The 22,142-nt window shown below is 44.7% G+C and overlaps 1 protein-coding gene across 9 annotated transcripts; it reads right to left on the bottom strand.

The window, feature by feature from the left end:
* Positions 1-102: 102 nt before the first annotated feature.
* Positions 103-20,330, bottom strand: IL21R (interleukin 21 receptor). Of its 9 annotated transcripts, XM_068699789.1 has the most exons (12): positions 20,217-20,329; positions 19,565-19,655; positions 18,349-18,421; positions 15,933-16,032; positions 13,082-13,156; positions 9,847-9,952; positions 9,002-9,198; positions 8,296-8,444; positions 7,693-7,870; positions 5,985-6,081; positions 5,106-5,187; positions 103-2,115 (listed from the first exon to the last, which is right to left on the bottom strand). In XM_068699789.1, exons 5-12 carry the CDS (start codon positions 13,134-13,136, stop codon positions 1,213-1,215), a joined length of 1,767 nt encoding a protein of 588 aa, XP_068555890.1. In that variant the 5' UTR covers positions 13,137-13,156; positions 15,933-16,032; positions 18,349-18,421; positions 19,565-19,655; positions 20,217-20,329; the 3' UTR covers positions 103-1,212. The 9 variants fall into 9 exon arrangements, with proteins under 9 accessions (XP_068555890.1, XP_068555893.1, XP_068555888.1 ...); XM_068699792.1 differs by lacking the exon at positions 15,933-16,032 and having other exon boundaries at positions 18,322-18,421; positions 20,217-20,330; XM_068699787.1 differs by lacking the exon at positions 15,933-16,032.
* Between the last annotated feature and the right edge of the window lie 1,812 nt (positions 20,331-22,142).

The raw sequence follows: 22,142 nt of genomic DNA, 5'->3' as shown, positions 1-22,142 counted from the left end.
TTTTCTTTCCCTCCTCCTTTGAGGAGGGGGAGCGAGGTGAAGTTCAGCTGCCCACCACACGAAACCACCACAGAGAGCTCTGGGGTTGCCAGAAGTCTTCAGTAAAAGCTTGTGGAGAGAGAATAGAGTTTATTGGTATCACAACAAGAACAGATTATTACTGCACTGGAAACATACATTGTTAATCACACAGGTTCTCTCAGAGTAAGATCTTCTGCAGCCAAGCAGTACTTGGGTTAGTAGCACTATACCTGCATAACATGTAGGTGTTCACATTCAATATCAGTATTGAATTAACTTTTTAAGACGATGATAATCTAAACAGACATACAGAGACATAAAAGGGAAATAATCAGTTCCAATGCAACTAGCAGTTTTATGGTTGGCTTTATGATCCAGCAGAAATTGACTAAGCTTTGTGCTACCTACCCGTTAACTTCAGCAGACCAGGTCCAATGCAGAAGATGGAGTTGCAGGCATATCCAGGTGGGACAACATTCCTGAAATTATTGCATAGCTCTAACAGCTGTTATAGTTAGTTAATTACAGTTAATAGTTAAGTGTTATAGTTAGTGTGCTTGGAAAATGCTGGGAGAGATGCTGATTCAGTAGGAAGCCTTTGTAGAAAGAATTAATCTGGAATTATGTTTTGAAGACTCTTCATTTATAGACTCTACCTGCAAAGCCTCTAAAACCAGAGTTATGATTGGTCTCTTGGACTCATCATTCTCTGATTATGAGAATTGGTTTTGATTATACCTCATGAACAGGGATGGGTATAATCCATAATTAATATGAACTATTACAGCTGGGTTTAAAGGGGATTGTGTTAGGAAAAGTAACAACAGCTGTGTTGTTAAGAAAGGGTAAAGGAGTGTCAATATAACAAACATGCTTGCCATAGATTATGCTTCTAAGATTCATGTACATCTAAATTCAAGTCGTGCCAGGGAAAATTACTTTAAAGTTTTGTACTATTTATAAGCTTATAAGAAATTAATTATGTTACTTTTGATACAGCATTAACAAGGTAAGTGGCAACAGAAATAGGCATTACATTTCTATGGACCTAATAGTTTTCAGTTGTATGCAGTAGAGCTTACACAAAGTAAACTTTGTTGTTTTTTTTTTCTTCTGAATTTTGCTGACATTTTGCTTCTGGTACTGTATAGAAAAGGCCCTACAATCTGCAAAAGAACATCAGGTCCTTAGTTACTGTGTCCCATTGACAGGGTTGTCAGAGCGATGAGAGACCCATTGCTTGACATAGCTCCGTGGAAAGTCCTCTCCTTCCTGCTCAAGAGGAATGGACCCACTGTTGGTCTGACTGTTTTGCTCAAATTCACAGTCAACTGGACTCCCACAGTCCGAGTCTGCAAAGCCACTGTCAATAGTGTCCAAATCTAGGCAGATTGTAGGATAACTGTCACCAGGCCTTGCACTGTGAAGGAAAAAGTCATAGCAGACTTCACTGTAGGAAACACTTTCACCATCAGGAGAAGGTAGAGAAGCTGGATTTTCCAAATCCCACTGATTAGGATGCAAGCAAAGGGCTTCTAGGATGCTTCCCATCCCTGCTTCCAAAGCCCTTTCAGCTTTCTGGTGGGTTGGGACACTTGTTCTCAGGTGCTCTGTGGACACAGAGCCTGAGGCAAGTATTTTGTCCTGTGTACTCAAGTCAGACAGATGGAAGTCACTGGATAGTTTTCTGTCTTCATCATCAATGTTAACCTTGGGGTAACCATTTTCTCCAGCACTGTCTTCATCACTGGTATGCTCATGTCCCCTATACATACGGTTACAGTTGCATTGACATTTACAAGGTGTAAATTCATCAGCTACAGTCACAGTGTCAATAGACAAATGTCCATATGACCGGTCCTGAATCCCACTGCTACTGTTCACACTAGACAGCAGGGACTGGCTATCCTGACCCGGGGTAGTCAGGCAGGACATATAAGGCTTAGAAGGCAGATCTTTTTTTAGCTCACTCATCTCCTCTTGTGAGGTACTGTTGGAAGGACACATGCTGTAAACTTCTAGGACTTCCGGAAGGACTATTCCCCATTCAAAGAAATCAAGGGTCATTTTCGTATGGGATGTACCAACCCACTTCTGCATAAAAACAGATACAGAGAGAGGGAGAGAGGTTAGTAGCATCAGGTGTGAGTTTCCACAGAAATTACCAAAGACCTTATGCTTTTAGAGGCAAAGTCAAACTCTAAAATCACTGACCCCTCCAAAACAGCAGGGCATGAGATGCTGCTATTACCAGGCACAGGCAGCTGCAGGAGAACTGATTCAAATAATTGAAAATATTTGAAAACAATTAGTTCTGAGAAATTGGCATGGCTTTACAGTTTTCTCCATGCTGCAAAGAATGCCACTGCCTACAGTTGCATTCCTGGCTCATCAGCCAGATGTACCCCCCCAAGCCATCAGTTCTCCCCAGATCTCTTCTCAAGGAAACTGCCTCTCTCTGAAAGCAAAGTCAGCTTCTTCCTCTACATGCTGTATCTGCAGTCAACACACACACAACCCTACTCTGTCACTTCGCAGTACCCTGGGAAGAGGGTCAGGGCAAATCTTCACCAGATCTTTTTTGTGTGACTATGCCCCAGGCTAGTCTTTTCTCTCACAGTGACACAAAGGAAGCAGGGGTAGGCAGGGGCTATGAACCTCAAAGAGCTGTAGCCACTGCCTGATGCAGATCACACTTATTTGAATGACAGGGGAATGACACACATTGAATCTTGCCCTTCTGTATCACCATTAGCATTACATTCTGCCTTGTTCCATGTGTTATGTTTAGATCATGAGCCTCTTGCATTCAGTGTCATCTGAGAGTAAAGGCACTTCTAGGTTTCTTTGAGCTAAAAACAGATTCTGTTCTTTTCAAAGAAGTCGCTGAATCATTCAGACCACAGTAAACTTGTGTGTGCCACTAGTGAATGCTAGTAAGTCCTATTAGCAAGGCTGTGTAGTTCAGAGGCTGGGCACAGCACTGAAAGTCAAGACCTATCTGACGCTTTTCTAATGGCTGCACTGAGCGACGGCTCTTGTAAGTGCCACTTTCTGCTGTGTATAAAACAGGTAACAACACTGAGCCTCACAAATGCTGTGAAGGCTTCTGACATGGAGTGCTGCATGAGAGATAGATTATGCCACAGTAATCAATGTGCAGGAAGCACCAAGTCTATTTTAATTTATTTTTAACATACGCTGCAAAGAGCTTCTTATTGAAGCTGTACGTGCAAACATGTACATGCGAACGGCCATTTAAAGAAACAGCAGGAAACCCCCTCTCAGAACTGAGCAAGAAGAGTATTTACTGTACTCTCTTGACAATTATTTTCACATTCCCACCCAATGTGAATGTGAGAACTCATGTACACACAAGAGTGAACAGTGTTCCTCTGCTTTTCCTTCTCTTTTTCTGTCTTAACTTTTCTCTACCGTTTTCACTGTTACCTGTGCAATCCAGGACTGTTCTGTGCAAAGCTTTCCTATTGTCATTTGCTGATTATTATTCACAGAAGTTTTCTAAACACTTGCTTTAATGCAGGCAGGATGCAATTGAATAAGCCTTAGATCAATTGTTGTTGTTGTGTTTTTTTTTTTTTTTGCCAACTGATAATGATGACTGTTCACATATTATTGAGGTTGCCACATCCTCTTGACACCCTCTGCATCTTGTGCTGTGGCTGTGTGGGCGACTGCTGCTTTATTCTGCAAATTTATTAAATTTCTCAGAAACAACTTAGCTTTAGCAATATTGTAACTGATGCTCATTCCCTCCTAGCAGCACTGAATGACCTAATTAGAAAGTAGCAGCAGCAGCATTCCTGCTGAGCATGGTGAAGCAACAGGATTCTCTGACAGGAGCATTGGTATTGGTGTCAAAGGGTGGCCTCCATTCCACTGAGCACTATCCCTTGACTATTAGGAATTCCTGCACTGGATCCACCTGGTACTTGCTCCCTTCTCTGATAACAACCAGTGCCAGTGGCCTCAGAGATAGCTGCAAGTACCGGTTGGAAGCAGATATGAGAAGCTGGGCTGAAAAAGGAAGGAAGGAAAGAGAAACACAATCACTACAGGCTTCAGCTTGAATGATGCCCATGCAAAACTTTCCATTTAAGCCAATTGCAAACATCAGCCATTCAACTGTGGGGAAGTACATGAAGATCATTAGGGCCCAGCCAGTGTCCCTCTAACAGTGTCCAAGAAAAAGCAGGAACAAAAAGCAGACACTGAAATGTCTCTGATCAGTGCTGCTGATCAGCAGGAACTTGTTCAGAAAGAGGCAATGGTGTCTGCACTTACGTGCCAGCATCTTTACTGTTTGATAATGGCATTGCGGGTTGCTCTTCAGTTTAATACAAACAATGTTTATGTATACTCAATGTTCTTTTACTTTTGTGTCTCAAAAACTCCAGCAAACCCTGAGGTCTTTGCAAGCCACTTTGTCAGATGAACAAGTTTGGCTGGTGTTAAATGAGAAGAGAATTTGTGAGGGCTAGGCAAAGTTGCTGAGTTCACAAAGATTATTCCTTAATAGGGAGGCAGCTGGGTATACAGTATTGTCACACAGGAGTTATTTGCCTCCCAGAGCTCTACTCACCTTTCTAGGATGATATACATATCTGTTGTCTGCATGAGTGACTCTCCAGAGAGAGCTACAACGCTTAATGTTGAGCCTGTGTTACTGCAGAGACTGGACTGGGAGATCTGACCCTACGGTGAAATCTACTCCATGCCCTTCATGGCAGCATGGGATCGGAGTTTTGGAAGAATCCCAGTTACTCTCCTGGTATCCCTTTGTCCATTCCCTTCACAACCTCAGACTTCACAGTTCAAATATGAGCTCAGCTCACCTACTAAGACTGTACCTACAGGGGATGAACAGCACAGCCCTGGCATAAAGGTCTTCCCAGCACAGAACCTACACTGTTGGGATCTGGTCCTCATCTGTACTCATGTGGCATTCCTTTGAGACAGCTTTCTCCTCTTACTGCCCTAACGAGAATCTCTTGCCCAGGAGAGAGTACTGGGTCTTCTAGTTTATCTTTGTCATGTGCTCGACTCATGTAGCCCATTTATACCTTGAAATCTCCATTATGCACCAGGTAAAGTGGTTTGAAAAAGGGAGCTGGGTCTGGGATGCAAGCCATCTTCTTCCACAAGCTGGAAGAGAAAAGAGAAAGGCTTTGGGGTTAAGCACACATTACAGATCCAAAACAAGGCGTCTCCAGAGCCAATTCAAGCAGCTGAAATCACTGAAATCAGTGGATAGGGATTCAAGGATGTCTTGTGCTGTTGGAGCCATCTAATGGCCTTTCTTGTGAGCCAGGCCTCTGATGCCTCAGCCCGCATGACGTGTGCACAAAAATACTCACGCTCCTTTTTTTTTCTCCTCTCTGGAAAATTACCAAGTGCTGGAGGTGCCATTTTCCTCAGGCTGGGTTGGCTAGTGGTCTGCACCCTCAGGGCAGAACTCTGCCTTATGTGCTTGTTCTTCAGCCATGGGCTGTGCCAGCCCTGGTGCTGCACCAGCACAGCACCATCTCTGTGGCAGAGTGCACACTGTCCCTCTGCAAGGGCACATGGCCATCCAAAAAGGGGGGAGACCCTGTGCCTGTGCTGATGGAATTGCATTAGCTTTGGAATGGGGCAGGCTGCTGCTCCTGTCTGGGCATTTTGAGAGCATGGGCAGGACCAGAAAAACAGCCCAGGATGGATGGGTGGCCTCTAATTAATCCCCATGCACCAGTGTCCTGTCCCACCCAGCCTGCAGCAAGGCCCCCAGAGAAAAGCAAGGCTCTCTTAGTAGCGTACCAGATGGAGACCTTATGTTGCCCTCACAGGCCCACAGCTGTGTCTGTGCACACCTGTACAAGGTGCAAAAAAGGCTGCATGTGAATGCCCCATCTTTGGCAGAATAGAATAGGGGAATTTACTCCAGCTTCCCTAAGGACTCTTACCTCTGATGTTTGGCCAGAAAGGCCGTGATTGAAGCAGTGATTACCAGGACAACAACAAACAAGAGCATCCATCCCATGCCTGCTGTCTGTGTCACTGCTGGAGAAAGAGACAGGGTTCATTCAGACTCACCTTGCATTTAAATAGACCCTGGTCAATAAAGAAGCAGATGCTGAGAGAAGACCCTGAATTTCTACCCCAGAATTTCTCTTAGGGATGCTGAGGCCTGTGGCCCTGCCCCCTGTACATGCAGTCAGGTATGAACGAAGGTGCTCAGAGAAGACTACACCAACAAAAGGAGCTGCCTATCAGTCTGGTGTAGCCAGGCCAGAGGGCAGCTGACAATGAACATGACTGGGGCAGAACAGCTCACTGTTCCTAAGACTCCTGGTGTTTCTGACTTCTTTTGATTTAGGGACACCTCCACAGGTAATCCATGAAGTGATCACCCTGCTGCCACAGCACCATTTAGTATTTCTGTTTGAGCTGTGGATCAGCTTGAGTGGGGAAGCACAGCATACACTGCTGACATTGACCACGGTCATCCTGCCCTCCCCTCTGTTTGAACAAAGTCTTTGGTTTCAGAGCCTGTTCCACCATGGCAAACACCAGTGTACCTTTGTGCATAAGGCAGATCCCTGCAGAGTGGGAATAATGGCTACTGAATGAAACACCCATGCCTAGCACGACCATCAAAGGTAGGAGTCCAGATATGGAACTTAGCCCTGAGAGCAGGCTTCTTTTTCCCCTCAGCTGAAGGCAACACAAAACTCCAGTAGTGCAGGTACCTCCGCTAGATCTTTCCTATTTCTGAAAGCTGCAGGCAGGACCCTGGAAGTCTGACACTGTGAAGGAAGGTAGAAGCAACACTCCTGCATTGGCAACAAACCTACAGCCAGCCCTGCCAAACCCTCCTCCCATGCTGTTGTCCTGGTTTCAACTAGTGTAGAGTTATTTTTCCTTCTAGTAGCTGGTATGGTACTGTGTTTTGGATTTAGAATGAGAACAATGTTGATAACATGCTGATGTTTTAATTGTTGTAGAGCAATGCTTACAATAAGTCAAGAACTTTTCAGCTTCTCATACCACCCTGCCAGTGAGGAGGCTAGGGGTGCATGAGGAACTGGGAGAGGACAGGGCCAGGTCATCTGACCCAAACTGTCCAAAGGGATATTCCGTACCACGTGGCGTCATGCTGAACATTTATATGGGATGGCTGACTGCGGTGTGGAGGGAAGGACTGCTGCTCAGGGATAGCCTGGGCATCAGTTAGCGGGTGGTGAACAATTGCACAGTGCATCACTTGCTTTGTGCATATTATTACTATTATCATTATTATTTCTCTTTCTTTTCTGTCCTAATAAACTCTCTTTATCTCAATCCACAAGCTTTTACCCCCACCCCCCCCCACCCCCAATTCTCTCCCCCATCCCACTGTGGGTGGGGTGGGTGAGGGGTGAGTGAATGGCTGGGTGGTGCTTAGCTAACTACCCGCTGGGTTAAACCACAACAGCTGTGAAGTGTGCTTTGTAGCCCAGTAAGATCAATACAGACAGCATATACCTGCCCAAACTTATGGTTCATGTACCCATAAATCAAGCCAAACATGACTGCCTTTACTATCTAGCTTTTGCTCTAATTAATTAGATTTCTATAAGCATTCTCTGACATTGGGGACCAACTGGAAGGGCAGGGAAAGCTAGTATCTACCAGCAGGGCTGGTTTTCAGTGTCAGCGGGGAACTCCATTCACTCCAAAATCCACTGTAGCCACTGTCTTCTCGGGGTCTGGCTCTCACTTGGAACTCATACTCAGTGTTTCCCTGAAGCTCCTGTGGCAGGATCACCAGTGTCCGTTTATCTTCATGAACAGATTTAGTCTTCTGAGTCTGTGAACAATTAAACACCAAATAGTTGAGGCTGGAGTGACTACTCCCATATTACTCTCACTGATGCACAGTGTGGAGCCCTGCAAAGGAATCCCCTCTGCTTTCATACCATTTCTGTGGCACCATGTTCTGGCTGGTCAGTAGCATGTGGCCTTGGGGATCCTTCCATGAAGGACAGCATAAGAAGCAAATGACCTACTAGTCTTCCTCACAGCATCTTGTACCTTTCAAACAGCTTCTGCCTCGCAATTTTTATTTTTTTTATTTTTTTTGGTAAGTTTTGTATGTTTTTGATCCAGGCAAGCAAAGAGAAACTTTTCAAAACCCTTAGAACCCTTCTTCCACACTAGTGCTCCTGTCCTCCTTGTGCTGGCCTCCTCTTTGCTGACACATCTTACTTGATGGTAAACTGACATTTCACTTACCTCCCAGGTGTCAATTCTTCTCTTATAACGCAGCTGATATTCCAGCTCTTCATTCAAAAAGTAGAAAGAGTTCTGGTAGATAGTTTCCCAAGAAATATTATAACCCTCTGCGAACACAGCAGTCAGATTGAAAGGAGGCTGTGGTTTGACTGTGGGTGAAGACAGGATGGTATTAATCTTTGATACATTACAGAAGACACAAGAGATAGCCCAGCATGGTATCAGAAAGGCAGAGTCACTAGGTACCATAACTGCCTCAGTGGTGGTGGGCCATCCTCTCAGAGTGAGCAGTCCTGAGCAGTGCACAGAGACTCACACCTCAGCAGCTCTGAATATTCCTTGTTCCTGACTCTGCTGCTTGTTTCTGAACTTCCTCATCAGCTATGGAGCAGGAGGAAATATCACAAGGGCTGATAATTCCTGGGAGATGAGGGAAGTAAAGCACCTTGTTCTACTCATCACATAGGAGGTCTCCATGTAGCCATGGTCACTTGCACAGTTAGGCCAGTTGTAAGCTTAGCCTCCAGCATAAAACGTTCTTTAGTTTACAGGGACAGCAGTAAAATCACAGAGTCCTGTGTATAGGAGTGCACACTGAACACAGTTCCCCACCCTTGACAGACATGCTCACTCTGTGCCCAGACTGTCCTGGCAGATGGACATAGACTCAGGAAATATATAACAAGCCCACCATTTTTGTACTTACTGTTCTGTACCATATAAAAGCCTTTGGAAATAACATTTCGTCTATCAGCCATCTCTGTAACGTTAACCTGCACTTTGATATCTGCCAGGAGTTCAGTCATGTCCACAATGCACATATACTGTGTGTGGCTGGTGTTCCTGGACAATTGCAGGAGACTGCAGGCAGCCACAATGTTTTCTGGATTGTCCTCAGGAACCCTGAAACACCAAAACAAAACAAAGGAAGTAGTCCATATCTATTATACGATGTAGTTGGACTAATCTGTTACTGAAAAATAATGAGAAATTCATAAGGAAAAAAAAAAAAAAAAGGCAACATGTTCAAATAAAAAATTATCTTTGAACACTGACTTTTTTTTTCCCCCTTTCTATTTGCTCAGCTCAGCAGCTTTCTGAGAGAAACAGAAAAATGATGTTGAAGTGTTTGTGGAAATAACAGCTTTCAAGAAAAGCTGACCATTAGAGCTGCACAGCCCAGAACTGCACCCCACTTCCTGGCTGGGGCAGAACAGCAGCTATGCAAAGCTTGGACAAGTTGCATGATCCCTTGCCAGCACATAAAAGTGGCAGCCCATTGTAAGCAGTAATGGACAGGGTACTCCCAACAAAGGAGAGGAAACAACGCCAGAGACAGTGTAGCAATCAGTAACAAGCAGCTCAGCCACTGGCTGCAGGAACCAGGGATTCTTTGCTAGTGGAGGAGCCAGATGACAACTGAAGTATGAAGTACAAATTGAACATCAGCATGGCAGGAGGAAAAACTCTACCTAAGGAAGACAGCAGAAGGACATCACTGCAGTATAGCGGTGTTAGAAGTTCCTGCTGCCTCATCCTACTAAGACATACCATGTCGCAGTAAGGTTATATGAACTGGCACTCAGGTCATTTCTCAGGATACAGGACAGGGTCTGTACATAGTCCACAAAACAAGTGAGGTTTTCACAACACATAGCTGTAGGTTTGAAAAGAAAAAACAATGTCAGCTTCCATGCTGAAGCAAGCAGAACTTTTTATCAACATACACAGCCCTCAGGACTCCTACTACATCAGAAGAGAACCAGACCCCAGAAAATCTCCAGTTGTGGAGCACAGGTGTGTTCTATCTCTGCAGGAAGGTGAGTCATTGACAGCCAAGTAATTGTTAAAGAAAAATCTTTTTAAATGCCGTTGCAGCAAATTACACGCAGAAATACCAGAAAATGCCCAAGCAGTGAATGGATTTTCAAACATATCTCTGTCTCCTCTTACACAGGCACCAGAGTTGCATATTATTTCTGCAAGAGGCCTAGCTTATGTAGCACATTAAAAAGACAAGGTGTCCCAACCAGAAATAATAGCATATTCAAGCATTTTAATGACATAACTTCCTAAATTTTTAGAACTGCCCTTTGCCAATCTACCATTCATTGCACTTTGCACATTTTGAAAGTGCTATTTTAGTAATTCTTTCATTACCATCCTCTCTGATTACAGTTTTCTACAGCTTGATATCTGCAGCATCAATGCTTTTCACATCCAGTTCCATAAACTTGGAATAAGATTTTCATGGAATTTTGGCAAAAATATTTTGCAGCTTTCTAGTTATTATATTTTCCATAAATCATTATGATACTACATTGGCACAATTTATCAATCACTTAAACTGAAACAGACTCCTGAAGAGAATGTGAGGGGCAATTGTAGAAGTAACACTATGGTCATTAAGAAAATTAACTTGTTTGTAAGTGGTCACAAAACAGCATTTATGCTTTTAATTATTCTGCAGAAGCAATTTTCACACATCAGCATCTGAGATGTGCTGTACAAAAAAACTATTCTTCTATGCATGACATAGTCTATCTCCCTGAATTTCAAGGCAGGGAAGACCACAGTACAGTGAGAAATGTCTGCATTGGTGAGCCCTTTCTTGACAGCATCATGGGCTGACAAAAACCTCTCATGTTACCCTAGGAATAACTATGAGGAGAGACCTGTAGGAGATGTAGTATATCATGGTAGTGCAAACCATGTCTACTACAACTGATCTCTTGCACGTACAATACTGCCCCTTCTTGATGGGAGTAAAATTGTCATTGTCTAGGGGAAGATATCAAGGTAGTTACATCAAATCATGTATCCTTGTTTACATGTGTCCTTGCTTATTCTCAAGACTGTCCCTGGCCTGATGGGAATATACTAGTTCACAGCCATCAGACATCCAAATCCTCTGATGCCAATACTTTCGTTAGTTTTCCTCCTTTTGTCCTTCTGCTGCTTGCCTAGTTAGAGAAGCTGCACTCTGGGGAGACCTTGCTGCAGCCTTGCAAAAGGGAGCTTATAAGAAAGATGGGGAGGGACTCTCTAACATGGAGTGTAGGGGTAGTAGTTTTAAATTAAAAGAGAAAAGATGTGGCTGTGTTCTGTGGACCAGAAACATCTGCTCCACCCCCCAGATCAAATAACATCCTCACAAACAAGTTGTATTTGAATTCACAGTAACAACGCACAGCAGGTATGTCCAGTATAGGGTGCAGCCCAATTCCAGGCCAGGGTAAATTAAAAGGAAAACAATGCCCAACTTTTCCACCGACTTTGCTCACCATAAAATTTCTTGCAAGTCATATGGCACCAGGGTGCACAGTGCTTTCCCTAAGTGAGTTCTGAAAACACTCAGATTTGTGTACGAGATCCCTGAAGAGGTAGAATGGTGACAGAAGTTTGGGGATGTTTGCAACACTCTGGCTCCAAGTGTGTACACGTGTTTTATTAAACTGCATGTGATTCAAACTATGTGGTTGTTATTTTGTTTCATTTTGACTTTTTCATTTCACTCTGACTTCAGAATTTTGTCCTGAAATTTTCATTAATTTCATTTTGTTTCATTTCAATTTTAACTTTTCATTTTGAGCCCTCAACAGGCTTCCTGAGGCCCCTGGTACAGACACTTCTTATTTCAGTTGAGAACACGACACTTTTTCTTCCTTAGCCTAACTTTACTCTTCTGTAAAAAAGGGGGCTAATACCTCTGCTTTCCTTCAGAGATGGTAGCAAGTATTAATAAGCTAATAAGCATTGCTAATTATCCTTCTTCTATGCTATTATGATATTAATTAAGAGTCTACTATTCCCAGGCAGCTGGAAGCTGCAAGCGTATCTCTTTATGCAAGAATTTGCTAACAAAATTTAGAAGAGGTGAACTTTTTACTGGTAAGGGAATAATTACATGTTAGAATAACCCAGTCAAATCTAGGATGAATTCCATTCTTGGCAGCTTCAGAAACAAAGAAAAAGGATTTTACTTTTAACAGTAAAATCTAGTCTGGTCCAAAATGAGATTATACAGGGTAATTCCCTGGCTTGTATTACACAAAATACAGACTAGACATCACAGTGGCCCTGTATGGCAAAAGATACATCTGAATTCATCTTTTCTGCTAATTCAAGTTTGGAGCAGGTCCAAGGCTCTGTCTAGAAGCAGCATGTGAAATGTTAAACTTGCACCTGTTCCCTGCAGGCACTCTTGTCACTGCCTTTTTCTGTCCACTTGACATGTTTAGAAAGTCAGCTCTGAGTCAAGCTGAAGTTTGGAGGGTGGGTAAAAATCATAAAGAAAGAGGCAGTGGCCATCTGTACAGCACAGTTCTGAGCAAAGGAGTTCAGAGCAAGAGAGGTTCACTCCACTGTTGTGGCTGGCCTGCCAACAGTGGGCATACGTCCCACGGATACCCAGCTCTCGGCCACCAAAACCTTCCCTGTGGCAAATGTTCCAGGTAGCGACCCAAAGCCCATCTCACCAGAAGACATTTCAGTGCAAGGCAGGCACTACCTCCACAATGTCCTCATGGATGCTGCTCCCTGGAGTGGGATGCAGTTTGGCTGAGCTCTGCCCAGCTGTGCAACCTCTCCCATCCGTCCTCCACTGCCCCCATGAAGACTTTCCCGTAATTCCTTGTCCCACAGAACCCTCTCCACTAGTACTCTGTTTTCTGCTTGTTGTCCCATGGCACTATCGTGCCCTGTGTGTCTCTGCGGAGCCTACATTAACAGCCAAAAAGATAAGGCTTGTGAGTGTACACCTAGGAAAATACATCTGGGAACTTACTGTACTGGAATAAAAGGAAGAAGGAAATACTCTTGAGCCATAGTTTGTTCCTCATGTTGGTTCTGACTGGATGTCCTGGAAAAGAGCAAAAAAAGCCACACACACACAAAAAAAGAAGAGTTCAGCTCAGCCATCTGCTCATGCGTGTTGGAGGTTGAGGTGAAATTAATCTAGCCTTCATTTACATGTCTAAAAGTGACGTGCCTAATTTAGGCACGGCATCTCAGCTTCCAATATGCATTTCTCCCATGGACTAAGAGTTAGGGGGTGGGGTCTTGCCAACTTGCCATAAAACAGATCAGTGAAGTCTCTGCTCCTTGCCAGCAGCATGTGCTCAAAGAAAGCTGCAAAGTGACTGCAGCTTCAGTCTATCCATGCAACAGGAAGACACTTGGGTTAAGTGCTAACCCATTTTTTCTTCATCAGCTTCCTGCAACTAGAAATGGCTTGCAACTAGAAGTGACATTGCTGTGGCTTAAACATCTTTACACTGAACTAGTCCAATAAGAGTCTGAATGTTATTGTGTGTCTGAGCAATGTTTGTGAGAACTCACCGATTTGTCCTTCCCATGATTAAATAAGCATGGATTATCTAGTTAAGGGACTCCGTGAAGGCAGACTAAATAAAACAAAAATAACAGCCTCCCATGTGAAACAGAAGAGAATGAAGTACAGCACTCTTTTCAGGGGAAGACTGTCTTGATACATTTTGGTGAAAAGAACCTATAGGAAAGTCTTCAGAGAATGAGACAACCAGGTGTTTATAATAGCATGAGGAAACAGCACCACATACAAATGACTGCTCAGCCCACAGCCCCTGCTCCCAGACCAGGCCCTCAAGCCACATGGTATTAAGGCTGTTTTCACAGTATTTAACTTTTATAGAAATACACAGATATGTACAGAACGAATTAAAATGAACTCCCTACAGAGTATTGTCTGTTGGTACCCACTACAGGTTTCAGCACAGTGTTCTGAAATGGGCTAGGCTACACAGGGACAAGGCTTTGGAGAAACAATCTGCTTTGGGACATAATTCTATTGGAGCAAGTTGCAAGGATGCACAGACACAAAGGAGGGTCCACGTGCCCTGCCACAGAGCAGCAAGAGTTGGTGACTGAACCCACAGGAGCCCCTCTGCTGGCTGCAAGCCACGCTTGCAAGCAACAAGTCCTAGAGCCCTGAAAAACTCACTGGGTTGCAGAGAAGCAACTGTGAAAAAGGTAAGGGGTGAAGAATGAGCAGCAAGCTGCAGTTACCAGAGTGACACATAGGGCTTCTATCAGGGCCTGGTGCAAGTCCTGGGGTGCCTGCACCTCCCCTACTACTAGCAGCAAACACTCAGTCACTCAGCAGAGAGAATGCCAGTGAGGCCTCTCCTACTTGGGGAATATTTGTGGTGTTTAAAAATTTTCCAGATTTACTCAAATAACGAAAGCAAAATAAATTTAGCAGCCACCAAAAAGCCCCTTTAGACCCATGTGAGCACTGAGACTTGCTCTCAAGGCACCACAGCATACAGATGAGATCAGCAGGGCTCACTCAGGAGGCTCCACAAACATGCCATGGTGACAGCACCTCAGTCCTGCTGCTGCTGCCACTTCTTCCCTTCCAACACCTTTGCCAAATGAAATGGTTGCTCTGGTTCAGCACGGAGCCCCATCCACCCTGCTAGTCTCTCTTGCCTGCTGCACAGCCCACTGCTGAACCACACCCATGCTCCCATGCATTTATCCACAACTCTTCTCTAAGTTAATTTGGCTTATTCCCTTGAGAAAGACACCCTATTATCATGCCACCTGAAACATGCTCACCCAACTCCATGCTAAGACTGGCTGCATCATGAAAACAACCACCTTGGAGATGGGCAACCTCCTCCTCAGCTGATGCAGCACCTGCTCATGACCTCTTAGCATCAAGAGCTCTGTTTCTTGCAGCATGTTCATAGAAGAGCTGTGCCAAATGAACAGGTCACTGAGTCTAGAACAGGCCTAGAAGTCACCAGTCCTAGAGTCAGGGCTATGCAATTGTCAACTACCTTTTAAAATCATCTTTCTACCAGCAGAATGCCAAGAAAATAATTGTTGTACTGGCAATATTCAGGGATCCCACTGCCTAGGATGCCAGCACCCTGCTCAGATGAGCCAATAAAATGCAGAATCCCCAGTGCTACCGCTGTTCCTCTTCAGGCCTTCATGCTCTTTCACAGACAGTAACCCAGCATCAGCTCTAGGACTGTGGAGTGAAATAGTGTCCCCTTAGTGCTGTGACCAGCTGCAGAAGCCCAGTCTCAATATTGTTGGTTTGAGATTGCCACGCACGACCGTCTTGGCCTCCCTGTAAGCAAAGACAGACATTTCGCTGCCTCTTCTTCAGCAGAGGAAGGATTGGATTATTTTTTTTCATTTAAGATTATTTTGCTAAGGTTCTGGAAGTAGGGTACTACAAGCTGCCAAACATGGATACAGTCTAAGCTCACAATTTGAAATGTGTCCAGGAACTATATGCACTTGTCAAATTTCCACAGGATAAAGAATCTAAGAGTCTAGTTTATGTGAAGTAAGAAAAAAATAATTTTGATATTTCCAAGCATGAGAAAATAAATGTCACAGTTATAACCACGTAAAAGGAGTGGAAGGCCTGGGGAAGTCTCTCTGTCCACCAGCTAAACACAAAAGCAAGCTTTCTTCTTGAAAACTTCATTATCAACGTACACTGCCACCTAATCACAAAGCTAAAGCAACAGGGACACAGGGCCACGTCAGCGACAGGAAAGATTTACAATGAAGTCACAGATATCAAGCAGTAACAAACTGGCAGCAGGGAAACTTGATGGGAACATGGACATTACCTTGCCCCGTCCTTTCAGCTGTCCATTTCAGCCCTTCAACATCTTCACGGCAGGCCTGGCTAAATCACTACTGTGAGTGCAGACACTGCATGTGCGGGAGCTGGAAAGCAGGTGTCTTTCATCAGCACTGAGTCAGAGTAAAGCCTACTTGTGTGCAGCCGGGAGCTGCAGTGTATTGGAATATACAGTGATAGATGGCAGTTGACGTCAGCACTGTATCAGTATTACTGTGCCGATAGAAGGATGTGGTGAGCACAGAGGAGGCAATGAATTCAGGTCCAAACACCCACACACCATTTATGACTGTATTGCTCTGCTCTCTTACTCTTATGTGAGAAAAAGGTGGGAGAGTAGATAAAACAAACTCACAAACCTTAGAGCTAAAAGGTCACTAGTGGGGCTGATTGAGTTAGTGGCTTGCAGTGGTGAGGTATCAGTGTCAAGGCATTAAATGGTTAAACCTGACCAAATAGTACAGTATGTACCACATCTGAGGCACCCAAGTACTGCTTTGGTCTGCTACCACCTGTCTCTAAAATGGCCCCTGAGACCAGGATGGCAGCACAACCCTCACACCACAGGCAGGGAGGTGGTCTGGCTCCTGCACAGGTGGTGGGTCCATGCCTCTCCCTGCCCTAACTCCATGCCTGCAGCTCATAGCTGGGCTGGAGGTCTGCAGATTGCAAGGCAACCACTGAGGGAAGATGGTCTATTCTTAGCACATCAAGCGGGGCTAAAGGAGACAATGCATACTCCTTGTGCCCCTGGGCAAGGGAGAAAGGAATTGGAACAGCACTATGAACAGGACTCAGCACATATAGCATAGTCAGGTGGCAGGAGGTTGAGGATCAAGTAGCTGGAACAATCCAAGGAGACAGCAGCAGTGAAATGGGCATAAAATAGCTGGGTGCAGGGGGCCTATGCTGTGTGTTCAGCCTTCAAGACCTGCTGAGCTAAAAAACATGTACCCACCATGCAGCAGCAGGAGATGCAAAGACTTGGTATAGCACAGCAGCAGATGCTCTGCCAGCAGGGGCCAGCTCACACCCAGAACCCAAGGCTCTGCTAACCATAACGGGAAACCAAAGATACAGAAGAGTCATGGCTGGTTGGTCTACATACAAAACAATCTTATGATAGGTTAGAAACAGAATAAACCCCATCTCTCATGTAGACCAGGAGGCAGCAATCACAAACCATAAAGAGTATGAGATTGTCAGATGCTAATGACAGAAGGTCCCGGGTCCACATTCAGTAGTAGCAGCTGTCTCTTATGTACTGATAAGGTATTTGAAAAAAATAATCAGGAGCTTACTGCTACCAGCATATATGACATCTTCTTGAAAAGGAGAACCCCATCCTCAAATGGCTGCCAATCCCAGTCTAGAGCAATGAATATAAAACCATGAGGTAACTGTTAATAACAATACAAATGAGCAGCTCTCAGATTTCTACGTTGATATATAGGGAGGAACAAGGAGAGATATCTTTCTACAGGGGGATATTCCCAGGAGAAGAATACAGAATAATTGCAGCCTAATCAGTTATAAAGAAAATATTAAAGCAATGCATGATTTTTTCATTTTAATGAGTTAAGTTTGAGGAAAAATACAAGTGTTTAGATGCAAAAATAAATTCATAAGGCAGGTGTGGTTGTAAGAGTACCACCAGTATTATTGTTCTGAAAATTAGCTCTGTAATATCAAATGCTTATTATTGCATGTTTTAGAAGTAGCATGGTTTGTGCCTGCAGGACAATCTCTGTCACATAATGCTGTCCCTTCCTCCTTCTGCTGCACAAATTACAGTGCTAGCATAATTTGGAGAGTCCTGTCTAACCACGGAGCAAAAACTTTACCACTGTCCTGGCCTTCTCACCTCATAACTGAAAGGTATTACTGACTGCCTGCAAAGTGTTTAACTTAGTTTCACAGCCTACTTGACCCTGCACTATGCCACACTATTCGCAGCAGTAACAACATCTACAACCCATAGGCAGCATCTGCTGGGACAAACCTTTTCTAGAAGTTCAGGCCTGATGCCATGCTTGTAGGTGATGCATGAACAGGATCCTCTGCATGCATATTGTATCAATATACAACTGGCACATTGACGAGCACAGTTAACAGCAGCTACCTGGCAAGCATAGTCAAGAGACACCATCCCTGGCCTGAATGGTCCAAGACACCTGTTCCCCCTCTCACAACCAAGGGGGATCCAGGGGCACTGAGATGTTTATTGTCTAGGGGCACAGAAGTAGGTTTGAAGGTAAGTTGTTAGATCTGAGAGAGGGAAACAGTGGCAGCTAGTAATTGTTTAAAACAGTTCATTTTAATTTAAGGAAGTTTATCTCTCAGTGACTGCCAAAATTTAGATCTGTACAGCTTACCTTCTGTGATCCTTGTGAGATGCTTACCTCTTCAGTCCTGGGAAGCCCAGCACAGTGTGAACCACCAGGTCTCTCAGTGGCTGTATTCTCTCTATCCAACCTGGAATGATGTAGGATATAAATGCAGCATCTCCAGAAGCCCTGATAACCTGTTATCACCTGAATGAAGCAAGTCAGTGGTCTCACCGTGCAGTGATCATCTCCAAGAACATACTGCTCTAGAGGTACTCTGCACTGTCTGCCCTGCACCTCAGGAGATGCCTGAGGTTCCATGGTACTTCAGAGCAGCTAAAGTAAAGCATTTAGACCTGAAGATTGTCAGTTGTCATGGGTTTATGTTGATTCAAGATACAAGGCAACTACTTGCACTCAGCTGTAACCTCAGCACAGCCTGCAGTAGCTATATCCAACAAACAGCAAGTATAAAGGGCATACCATGGAAGGTTTTGCTAGATTCTGGTAGAGTTATTGATGAGACAATCATTTTATCATGACTGGAAGAAGGACAACATCTATATGTATTTATCAGAAAGAAAAAATACAAAGGAAATAACAATTAGAACTAACAATTCCTTTCTCTAGAAGAGAGAGTTAGTGACACTTCCAGTTGTCAAGTTCATGACGTGGGGAAAGTATCTGCACAATCAGTACTACCTTTGTATTTTATTCTTGTCACAGTGGAATTAAAACAACATCCAAAGTATCCTCAAAGATAAAGACCAGGTATTATAATTCTAGAGTCAAAGACATCTTTACTGGCTGGTGACATTTAGGAGAGAGATAATCATGAATTACCATAAGCAATGAGTCAAAAATGACAGGAGAACAGCTGAAGCCTGAGTAACAGTGTTCTACTGGAAGGGAAAGCAATAGAAGAAACCACCTCAAAGCTCAGGAAATGGGGTAAAATATGAATGAGCCAGGCAGAATGCGGAGGTGTTAGTCAGCAAAGCAGCAGGTTTAAAAACAACAAAGCCCCAGATGTTGGCCTGTGAGCTGACACAGGATGCTGCACAGAGGAGTACATTGCTCTTAGTCTGGGGAATGCTGAGTGCCACCCACACAGACCCCAGCACCCTGCCCTCCTGGCTCCCTTCTGCCTTTGCTGATTGTTTCTTTACAGCCACCAACATTGGGCTCAGCCTCTATTTTCCCCCAACATGCATTAAGCTTAAACACCTTCTCCATGAAGGCTGTAGTAGGAGAACATTGCTTTGACTCCTGCCAGAGGAAAAGGGCTTACCTTCACAGAGCTGTAACTACGTACATCTTGCTCACACGTAGGGGAGCACACAGAGGCATGTATCTTCTCTTAGGAAATCACCAGATATATGCTGGTAAGCAGAAACAGGAATGACTGCGCCTGTGAACTCACTCGGACCATCTGGAACAGAAACCTACAGCTCTGCTCAGCCTCAGACCCATCACCCTCATCTGCACCATGAAGGACGTGCCCAGAACCCTCTTCTCGCTTTACTACACTGGATCCTGACTGGTGTACATTCAACCTACAGTAAAGTATGTTCCCTCTGAGATATCTTCCACACCAGCTTCCTCAGAGATCGTGGATCCCTCTGGACACCCCACAAGACAGCCCCTCCCCAAAAACGTTTATCAGAGCTACATCCCACAGCTGGGCTCCTGCAGCTTCACAAACTGAGCATCAGCCTTTTCATGTCTGTTCAGCTGATGTATCCCAGCCTCTCCTCCGTCTCCTGTCACAGCCAGTCTCAGGCTGGTCCTGAGTCACTTCAGGCCATACCCTGTGTTTGTGCTTACAAATGACATTGACCCTGCATGAGGTCAGGAAGTCCACATGCTCTCACAGTGTTCCCCTGAGTCACTAGTGCTGGCAGAGCTCCCTGTTCCTTTCATGCAGGTTAGCAGAAACTGACCCATTTAGGGACAACATCCATCAGCATATCCTGTTTGCTTCCTGTGATGCACCAACATCACAGCTTGCTGCTGGCATATGGCTTTTCATGGCAAGAGCCCCACCTGAGCCTCTTGAATCTTTGTTTTATCACAGCTGTCAAGAATCAGGGTGCCTCACCCACACTGCCTGGCCACAAGTTTTTGCAGCAGGCCTTCCACGCCCTGGGCTGGGTAGAGCAATCCCATGTACCTTGCACAGCTTTTGGTATCTCTAATAGGGTGATAAACACACCAGCTACTTTCAACTTGCAAGTGTGGAAACACTTTCAAAGCAAAAGCTAATGGCTTGTGCTGCATGCTGCCTCCATGTGGCAAGTCACAAGCTACAGATGATCGCATGGCAGGTACAGAGTCCAGTAGTGTTGCTGGCTCACTCCCAAACCCACAGACCATGAAGTCCTACCACAACTGGCTGCTCCTCACATCACTGGCAGGGACATACTATGTCCTTAGGAGAAAAAGTGGAATAGGTATGCGGGATGGACAAACAAGCAGAGTTTATGAGAAGCACCTTGCAATACATTGAGGCATATTAACAACACTGGAGATAAGCAAGGTTTTCATGGAAACAGACTCTTCCAAAGTAACCAATGTTTCCAAAAATTCAAAATACATTTCTGCACAGGGAAGCTAAAAGACTTCTTGAAACCATCCTGGGACTGTCCCTATTGCTGGAAGCTGTGGTTTTGCTCTGAAGCTGGTAAGAGTTCACTGTAAAGTGGCAGAAGGCAGCAGCTATTTTATTTGAGGCTAAAAAGGCCAAAACACAGGGTTATTGGCTCCACTAGAGTCCAGGGACTAATGCAATGAAATCACGTCACATCAGTACACCTGCATCCAAATCAGCACTGGTAAACTTTTACAATGCTCAGCAAGAAGAGGAATCTGAAGGCTGTTCCTACAAAATGTAGGGACTGGGGGATTCCATGCTCTACTGTGGCTTTGGCTGTGGTGTGAAGCTCTTGCTCAAATAAGGAAGCTGCTTGGCTCCTCTAGTTGCTGTTCTGTGATCAGCAAAGAGTAACCCTGAACAACCCAGTTTCCACATTGCTTACCCGGTCACTGTGCGTGTGCAGAAGCTGGAAAGTGATGTGCTAGGAGCAGCAAGAAGTTGAAGCAATGGCGGACAGCGTGCTAAATACAGACAACACGGACAGCAGGTGAATGCGTTGGCCCTTCACACTGGAGAACACAGATGGAGGTTTTTTGAGACAAATAATAACAGCAGAGGTCATCTGACCAGAAGTGGGAAGCTTCCTACTGCTTCAGGATGGCAAAGTCTGTTGTGAAGACCCACTGCAGCTCAGAATAAGGCCATGGTATAGCAGCATTAGGGAAGCCTAGGTATTCTTGGAGCACTTCTGCTAAGCAGTGGGAGAGCAGAATCCCCAGAAATGAACTGCCCTGTATAACTTTCAAGCCGAGAGCCTGTCAGTTGCGTTTATTGGTTAGTGAATGCAACACAACATAAACCTGCTTGAGCCGTCTCCTTGAGACCTCTGCTGGCTGCTCACCATGGACCAAGAATACTATCTTCAGGGCAAACCACAGCCAGTGCAGAGCTGGTTTTCACAGCAATCATGTACAGCACTAGGACAAAAAAATGGGACTGATTAAAACCCTGAGCCAGGTGTGGAAATTCTTTCCCCAAAAGGCAGTCCAGTACTTCCGCACTCTGTTATAATTTTTGTTGCTGTGTGGGTGGTTTACTGCAAGTGAAACCAGCAGTGGTTGAGCTGGAGAGAAGCAGCCAACCTCAAACTCTTCAGCTTATGGCAAATTCCCCCATGTCTAAGAGCTGGGGAAACAGCAGCAAGTAGGAAAGTCCCCGTGATATGTTAGTCACTGACTCAGTCACCTTCAAGCAGAGGACAAACACCACACTG

The sequence above is a fragment of the Anas acuta genome, chromosome 15 (genome assembly GCF_963932015.1).
Source record: "Anas acuta chromosome 15, bAnaAcu1.1, whole genome shotgun sequence".
Taxonomy (NCBI): Eukaryota; Metazoa; Chordata; class Aves; order Anseriformes; family Anatidae; genus Anas; species Anas acuta.
The sequence above is the reverse complement of the archived record's forward strand: the minus strand, read 5'-3'. Positions and strand labels throughout refer to the sequence as shown.